This window comes from Setaria viridis, chromosome 6, assembly GCF_005286985.2.
Source record: "Setaria viridis chromosome 6, Setaria_viridis_v4.0, whole genome shotgun sequence".
Taxonomy (NCBI): Eukaryota; Viridiplantae; Streptophyta; class Magnoliopsida; order Poales; family Poaceae; genus Setaria; species Setaria viridis.
In genome coordinates, this window is record NC_048268.2 from 22,381,255 (window position 1) to 22,390,807 (window position 9,553).

General features: G+C 43.7%; 1 protein-coding gene across 1 annotated transcript; it reads left to right on the forward strand.

Moving 5' to 3' along the window:
- The first annotated feature begins 626 nt into the window (after nucleotides 1-626).
- Nucleotides 627-1,127, forward strand: LOC140223212 (uncharacterized). Its single transcript, XM_072294751.1, has one exon. The coding sequence runs from the start codon at nucleotides 627-629 to the stop codon at nucleotides 1,125-1,127; it is 501 nt and encodes a 166-aa protein (XP_072150852.1).
- The last annotated feature ends 8,426 nt before the right edge of the window (nucleotides 1,128-9,553 follow it).

The following is a 9,553-nucleotide window of genomic DNA, read 5'->3' on the forward strand; positions in this document are numbered from 1 at the left end:
TAAGAGATAATTATGTAATTACTCCGAAGGGACCACACCCCTTCACGAAAGGACCACACCCTTTCAGAAGGGATGATCGTGTATAGATGTAACAGTGACTCAATAATCAATACAGAAGAGAATTATTTTCATCCTTCCACTCCCTACGGGAGTTCTTCATTCTCTAACAGTTCCAATCTGATAAGACGAGCACGGTGCGCGCCACAACGTACAATCAAATAAGGTTCTTGAATCATGTGTGTGTTCTCTGGTGTATCGGTAATAATAATAAGATGGGTCGGGAGTGAGCCTGCGGAATCTGTGTTTTAAGATGGTTTTTCTTCTCTTCCCATTCTGAAATAAAATTTCTCTGCTGGATGCGATTGAGTTTCACATTCTCCTTGTATTTTGTTGAATGTTGCTGACATACACTTATATATTTACCTTAACATCTGCACTGACAGGAGTAAGCGTGCATGTGGAATTATGTCACGCGACCAAAGAGACAATGAGAAACATTGAAAGGGGTTTGGCATCCAAATGCCTAGAACTTAGCACAAGCAATCCCCTTCTTTGCCAACGGCAAACGGGCCCTAGTTGCAAAATGAATAAGTGCACAACACGATGGATTGTGGAATGTGACTACGATGGCAACCTTGTGTGCATTGCAGCTTGAGGAGATTGGAATGACCGTCATCAACTGGGATTGCTACGCCCCCAAGAAAGTCTGGATCTTCTTCTGGGTCCTTCGCCACGGCCGCGCTCGTACGCGGGCGCTGCTCCATCGCCACGGCGCCCTTGATGCCCCGGACTGCCCGTTCTGCGCCGGCACGTCCGAAACGGAGGACTATCTCTTCGCCGCTTGCCCGCGCCTGATCCCCTTCTGGGCGCGCCTCCTCCCCGGGCGTGCCCCACCGTCATCGGCAAGGGAGGCTGTTGAGTCAGTCAGTGGGCTCCTCTCCGGGCTGCCGCCGGCGGTCGCTCACACTGGAGCGCTCGTGGTGGCCTGGGTGTTGTGGAAGGCACGGAACAAGAAAATCTTCGACAACGCCTGTCAATCGACCGATGAAATGGTGCGCCATCTGCTCGCCCATGTTGCTCTTTGGCATCCTGCGCTCCCCGTCGCCTGGACGTCGTCGAGCCCTTGAGATCCTGCTGTCAGTCTCTTCTGAATGTAAATTAGCTTACGGCTCCCCCCCCCCCCCCCCCCCCCCCCCCCCCTGTGTTCTTCTAATGGGCACCGCGCCACGCCCGAAAATGGCTGCTTGAAATGGTGGAATACAAAGTTCAGGTGGGCTCCTTGCCCCCCGTTGGTTGCTTAAAAAAATACTCATGGTCAGTAAAATTTAATTTCATTGTGCAGTTGGTATTCGATTTCATTAGACGCTAATGGGACGCTGATTTGATTCGGCAAGCATCTAGTTCTTATTATTTTGTCAATTTCAACACCTATCTGATTTTCATTTCATTTTTTTTTCAAATATGGATGATGCCAATCTGATTTTCTGTTGCCTTGGTGCCGAAACTCAGGGCTTAACAGAGTCTTCTGAAAACATAAAACAAATTCCACGGAACAAATATAATATGCTTTTCTGGACTTTAGAAGTGCTCCAGGGATAAATTAGATGCGTTCGCTGCTGGAAAACGCACCTTTAGTCCCAGTTGATAAGGGTCATATATCCCGAAAATTCAACCGGGACTAACCATTTGATTCAAAGGGGTCCTGACCCACTTTAATTCCGGTTGGTAAAACTAGTCCGGATAAAAAGGTTTCAAAAAAAATAAAAAAAGGCCGCGCCCCGCCCGCTCGCACATGTCAGCCTGCCGCTCGCCCGTGCTCGCCTGCTCGCCTGCGCCGGCCCGCCGCCTGCCCGCGCCCACCTGCCTCCGCTCGCTCGCCCACACTGGCCCGCCGCTCCGCCTGGAAGATAGGAAGAAGATAGGAGAGGAGGAGGAGAGAAGATAGGAAGAAGAGAAAACGCCTACGCGAGGAGAAATTAAGGGAGAGGAGGTCTGCGCTAGGAGAAGATAAGCAGGAAGCACTGCCTACCACCGGTGGAGAGAGAGCGCTTTAGTCCCGGTAGGAAAATCCAACCGGGACTAAAGAGCCCCCTTTAGTCCCGGTTGGTCACTAGTAGAGAACTGACTTTCGATGCGCCGCCTTTTAATCCCGATTTAAAGTAGGTCCAGTATAAAATGGGGTGCGCGGAGCTTTACTTCCGGTTGGTATTTGCAACCGGAACTAAAAGTCACCTTTTGTTGCGGTTCAAAAATCAGCCACCCGTGGGAGACCCTTCAGTCCCGGATGAAAAAATCAGCTACCCGTGGGGGACCCTTTATCTCGGGTGGTAAGAATAACCAGGACTAAAGGTCACCCTTTTAATCCCGGTTGGTGTTACCACTCAGGACTAAAGCTCACGACACCAACCGGGATAAAATGAGGTCTTTTATCTCGGTTGGAAACTAAACTCTAACCGGGATAAAAGGGTCCCTCACGGGTGGCTGAAAAAGAACTAAAGCCCTCGGACCCTTTTATCCCGGTGTGTAATACCAACTGGGATAAAAGGGGGTCTTTTATCCCGGTTGGTGTTTCCAACTGGGATAAAAGGGTCCCCCACGTGTGGCTAGGGCAGAACTAAATCCTTCAGATCTTTTTATCCCGGTTTGTAATACCAACCAGAATAAAAGGGGGTCTTTTATCCCGGTTGGTGTTTCCAACCGGGATAAAAGAGTTCCCTAGTATAAAAGGATTGGATCCCCTATATAGTCAGATGTGATGTGTAGGTGGGATAGCAAGGAAGCTACGCGCGAGGCTTGAGGTCGTGGGTTTGAATCCCACGAACCGCGCACGCGCATATTTCGTATGAAAGTCGCGTGACTTGTAGCTTGCGACGTGCGCGTGTTGGGGGCCTCCCTGGGACCCCTTGGGGATTATTTATTTATTTTTTTGCAAAACTATTTATCCTGGTTGGTATTACTAACTGGGATAAAAGGGGGCCTGTACCGCGCCTGGCGTGGCAACCCATTTAGTCCCGGTTGAGGGACCCGGGATAAAACAGACCCCCTTTTGTCTTGATTGCTTTATCCTGGATAGTTTTTCGAGAGATTTGTACTCTTCCAACCGGGACTAATACTCAGTTTTCTACTAGTGGGTAATTCCAACTGGGACTAAAGATTTAGTCCTAGTTGGTGTTTCCAACTGGGACAAAACGCCCCGCCAGATTTTTTTCAGCCCAATAGCCATTACAACCGGGACTAAAGGGGGGCTTTAGTCCCGGTTGGTCTTTCCAACAAGGAATAAAGCTCCCCCATCGGTGGCTTTCGGCGGCTCATTTTTGACCCGGGACTAAAGGTCTTTTAGTCCTGGGTCCAAAGTCAACTGAGATAAAAAAGAGTTGGATGGAAGGTGAGTTCTCTAGTAGTGGTTCTTGTTCGGTGTTCCTCTCCAAAGGAAAATTTTGCAGCGTGTTTGACATTGAAGAACATAGTTTCGGATGGTATCTTATTTTGAACGGAATTTTGGTAATTCCGCCATTGAACGTACGAAAATAATCGGCAGTACGTAATGTGAATCCCTATGGATGCTAGCTGGAGAACTCCATGATCCTCATGGCGGGTGAGCCATCAGGCATTCATGCTCAAATATACGCCACGCCCAGGATCGCCCTTGGCTCGCACCGTCACACAAAGTTGATAACGTCATTGAGACCGACTATACATTTGGATGGAGCAACTAGGTGGTCTTTTTGGGAATTAGTTATGGCATACTCCCTCCATCCTAAAAAAAAAGAGATTGTTTGTTTAGCTTCCAAAACTTATCCCACAAAAGAGTGTTTACATAAATTTCAGACCATCCAACAAAGGTCCTCATAATACCTTCTAGCCCAGTTAACAGATTGATCATTTACTCCCACCATCAATGCTTGAGCCAGACTTGCTAAATAAGGGAGGCTAATAGCAGGTCCGACAATTACTGCAAGTATGCATGCATAATGAATTCTACTCGGTAATCCGTCCGATTAAAAGAGTTATTAGGGGTATTTTGAACTTTTAGTATTGCCACTATCTTGTCTAAATTTTGTTAAACGAACAGTCTTTATGGATGGAGGGAATATACATTAGTTGGTCCTTCGTCTACTTGTGAAGTGAAACAAAGAGAGGAGGCAACATCCCGTCCATTCTTTTTTTTTTCTACTTCAATGCAGTGAGAGATATGATCAACAATGGTGCTGGGAAAAGCTTGGTGTAGCCGAGCACATGGTTGTATTCATATCTGCTTCAGTTAGTAATACAAATTATAATTCAAAATAAATTCTGTGAACAATTAAATAGTTATAATTAGTCAGCGAGGAAAATCCAAAATAATTTGCAATAATTAGACAACTTTTTAATATTTTGTACATTTAATAGTCAAATGCGGGATATTTAAAAGTTAAACTATATATTATTAGCCATGTTAGCTAAAGGTATTCAAAGTTAAATTTAAGCTATTTTGATATATAGTTCCAAATAATTATCAAGAAGACAAAGTCAAGTCTAGAAGTCAGATCATAGCATTAGCACGTACTTTATTCTTTTCAAATGCGGATAACGTCAGATACCTGTTCACATCTGCATTTGTGTTTCAAATACAATTTATGATACTAAAAAGTGATGAAAAGCAAATAACTCAGAAACATAGTATCCATTTTATAAATGAAAATGGATACTGATATCCATATTTAATCCTTAGCGGATAATACGGACAATTCAGATAACTCTTATCCATTTTCCACTCCTAAATGAAAACACAAATATTGTTTTTATGAGTGTGGTATGGCGTGCTGCTTGCATTGCATATGTTGTAGCGTATGTTTGTGCTTCTTCCTAGTAATTGCAAAAAGGACAGAAGCCACCACCCATCGTTAATTAAGAGATAGAGACACAAATGATTCACAGAAGCACGTGATAGGCTCCAATTATGGGACGTGCACATGATCAGCATGATAAGCAGTTGAGCACCCGCTCAGATCGACCCGGCCAAGGAGACAACAAGATATCATCTCCTTCCTCCGCAACCACCGACACGATCAAAACCACGGCAGCAGCAACGCCGGCACAGGCTGAAAGTATCCCCAAAAAGATTAATAAACACATACAGCTGCAAGTGCACTCCCAAAAGCTGTAGACCTGACACTGATTCTGTTGATACGATCTGCATCGTCATCCAAGAAGAACCGTCGCTGCTGTCGGGTACGGATGAATCTTGCGACCAATACCGTGGACGCATGGCCCCGTACGTTTGGTACGGGTCGTGTGTCGGAGCCATTGAGCCAGGTTAAATGAACCGCTGGTACCCGTTTCAATGTGGCTCCTCTGCAATGCAAGATCTTGTTGCTCCTCTGTGGATGAGAACAACACAGGTCGTATCACGGACCAGGACACTGTCTCCTCAGCTACCCACCCACCTTCCGTGACGACGGCTAGCTGCAGCATCCGTACCGTATGGCTGTATATATAGCACAATATCCAGATCAGAGGAACGGAAGGAAGGAACTGGTTGAGCATCACCATCTCCATTGTCTAGCTGTAATCCTGGCATCCTGCATATAGGAAGACATGGGGGCAGGAAGGGGGAATAGGAGGAGCAAAGGGAGCAGACGGTCGATCGAAGCTCTCAAGGAGTGCCGAGCTAGGCTGTGCATCATCAGGTGGTGCATCGTCAGGCTCTTCTGTTGCCGTGACTGAGAGATATTGGCAGATTCAGTACCGGCCCGGGTTTGAGTCCTAGCACTTCTTTAACGGCAGGCTGTCTCTGTCTACTCCACCATGCTTCCAGTAATAATGCATAAAGAGTATTGATCCACCATGCAGGAGAGAATCATATTAGGTAGTCTCAGCAGAAGTATGGATCAAAGATCAACCTGCTGCTTCGTAGATTGTTTCAGGAAACGTCAAACTTGTCCCTTTCTTTATCTCAGTTTTCCTTTTCCGGTTTGTATTGGACAGCACCTTTCTGACGTCAAACTACCCATCGATCTTTTGCTCTGAAATACTAGACCTGAAAATTTGAGATTCCCATGTCGTGAAGAACTATTTTACCAGGTGACTATAAGGCGGAGAAGCTCGAAATCTGTTCCTGCCATTGAATAATCACTTACAAGTTACAATAATGTAGAACTACATGACTACATCACAACTAACTCTTAAGTTCCTACTGGCTTGCATACAGTAATCTTACATACTGATAGGGATTGAGTAATCTTACATGATAGGGGGATTGAGTATCCTGCTAAATACACAACCGGCAGGGGAGGAGGTACCCGTACGTGCCGGCTCTAAATAATAATCGCCTCCTGTATCTCCACCGTCCCTAACTACAAATTTTCCCTACCGCCCCTAAATCATTACCCACTACTTGTAGAACCAAACAAAAATGGAGGAATGATTGATTTTATTATTAGAAAAATGGATGCTCGTATGGCCTAAGGAAGTGGGTGAATTAAGCAATTAAAACGCTAACCTATAGCCTACACTACTTTGCACATAACATAAGTTAGATCATGCTATATAGATGTACAACTATGACTCAAATAGTGTTTGCACGCACCAACAAAAGAGTTTTGCAACATATCGCCAATCCTAACAAAAACTACTCTAAGAAATGGAATGCACTCAACATGCAATTATGAAATGCGGAAATATAAAGGAATAGGTTAACGATGATGTAAACTCGGCACGAGTAATTTACCTCATGGTATTCGTAGGCAAATACCACCGCTACTCTAGGTTAGAGCTCCACCAAGGATATACTCTCGGTCATTAACTCTCTACTAGTCAAGGTCTTGGGCTTGCCACCAAGGTAAGGCTCACCTCCCTCTCTTCAGGTCACCTTGACACCTTAACATCATCTCCATTATGTAGCTTCTCCACGAAGTCATCCCCCCACCCCCACAAACACTATCGTAATTTCTGCTCCACATTAATCAGGATGGTAGAAGAAATGGTGACGAGCCACCAAGGCCCTAAAGTATCAGCGCATAAAGTTACAAGGTTGGTCCACTCAAGAAACAAACACAAGGCCGCAAGATCTTGCTCATTCTTACCCTTGGCCTAATATAGCACTAATCACACTCTAACATTGTGCTAACCACCTTGGATAATCACTTTACAACTTTGGTGGCTTGAATGTGCTCTTGATGTGTCTTGCACTCCAATGGACTTGAACACACACTCCAACCACTCGAAATGGGTGAGTAGAGGGAGTATATATAGCACAACAAATAAAAGAAGTTGTTGCTTCGATGGCTAGAAAACTCAGTGAGAATCGGATGATCTGATGATCACAATTTGGTAGGCATCAGATCATCCGATGTACACCTTTTTTCGATAACTATTGGATCCCATCATGTCCAAAGCTTCGACACATTCAATCGACAGTGTGTCAAATAATGCGGTCATCCTTCTTATGGACATTATTTCACTACAACACAACTTCACACGTAGAGACACTATTTTTATCTTCTAGAGATATTTTTTGTTATCTCTACACGGTTATAGAGCCATTTTCCAATATGTCATAAAAGTGCCACTATAGGCAATATCTCTTTGAATGAAGAGACACTTTTTTAGTGTCCTTATGTTCTCTAAGACAACTTGTAATGACACTATATTGTGTCTCTATCCTCTGCCTGCACTAGAAATATATTGAAAAAATATGGTAATTTTTTAGTGATGGGTCTTTGAACTCAAGACCATACCTCATACTACATTGCATAATACTCAACCTACTAACCAACTCAACCTCACACCAATTGTTGCGTATTTACTTATTATAATTATTATGAGTAGTTCATTATAGTGCCTCAATAGTCTATATAGTGTCTCAAGATATTAAGTTAAATGACACAATCTCTATCTTTATGGGGTAAGGTCCAAATTTAAAGTGTCTCAAAGATGTCCATAGTAATCTATATTGACAATTTACAAAGTGACTTAAGAAAATGTCTCTATGGTTGAAAATGCCTCAAGTAGTGTCTCAATATGTGTGACACTTTCTAAATTGCCACAAAAGTATCTTTATAATACATTGTGACATATTTATAAGGACAAATAATAAAATATCTATACAAAAGTGTCTTTATGTGAGGGTTTTGTTGTAGTATTTTTTCATCGAAGGTACAATGCTAGTGATAGTCTTTTTCTTCACTTCAAGCTAAGCTCAAACTCATTTATCCGTCGCATACAAGAATTGAACCTTTTGATGATCTGATGACATTGCTTCTGTTGTGTTAGTCCACCAATTTATCCAACACATTTATTCATCGGCTTATACACTAGTAGAGAATTCACCTTCCATACATTCCATTTTATCCCGGTTTAAAGTTAGCCCGGACAAAAGGTTCACCAACCGGGACTAAAGCTCGGTCACTGGTGAGGGGCTCACCAACCGGGACCTTTTATCCCGGTTGCAAAGGCTAGTGGAAAAAAAGACCCTGAGAGGCCTTTTATCCCAGTTTGAAACACCAACCAAGATAAAAGACCCCCCTTTTATCCCGGTTGGTATTACAGACCGGGATAAAAGGCTCGAGATAAAAGAGGTCTTTTATCCCGGTTGGTGTTTCAAACCAGGATAAAAGGATCCCCAACGGGCAACGGGGTGGCTGAAAGAGGACTAAATCCCTCGAACCCTTTTATCCCCGTTTGTAATACCAACCGGGATAAAAGGGGATCTTTTATCTCGGTTGGTGTTTCCAACCGGGATAAGGGTCCCCCACGAGTTAATACAAAAGGATTGCATCCCCTATATAGTCAGATGTGCTGTGCAGGTGGGATGGCAAGGAAGCTACGCGCGAGGCTGGAGGTTGTGGGTTCGAATCCCACGCAGCGCGCACGCGCATATTTCGCGTGAAAAATCGCGTGACTTGTGAAGAAAAAGGGAGGCTCCTAGGATTTCTTTTTTTTTTGCAACGCCTGCCGTGGTGACCCATTTTATCCCGATTGGTATTACCAACCGGGATAAAAGGGGGGTCTTTAGTCCCAGGATGAATTTTCGGGAGATTTGCACCTTACCAACCGGGACTAAAGGCCAATTCTCTACCAGTGTATGTCGAGTTCGCTCCATGGAGCAACCATTCCTATGTGCATTTTGTTTGAGGCAATCCTAGCTAATCATCTTTCTCTTCTACACAATATGCCCCAATAACTGATATTGGTCACTTTTTTCAACATTTGACCTTGGTACATACATTCCTAATTTTCGTGTAATCAATGAACTTACTCCCACAAAGTTACAATTTTGATAGTACATCCTTGTGATCTGATCTAATTACCACTTATGTTATATGCCAATTTGACTACCATCTTTACTTAAGACATAGCCTATTTGAAGGACTTCAAGAAATATTCAAAGAAAATCTATATTGAAAAGGCACATGCATGTTCCATATCCATCAATTTTAAATAGCAAAACACACTGAAAAAATACAAACAGACATTAAATCAATTTTGTAGTTAGAACAAGGCACCCATTATCATTAAGGATTCATTGAGAGTTATGAAAAAAAATGTCCAATGGCTTTTCACGCATTTGCAA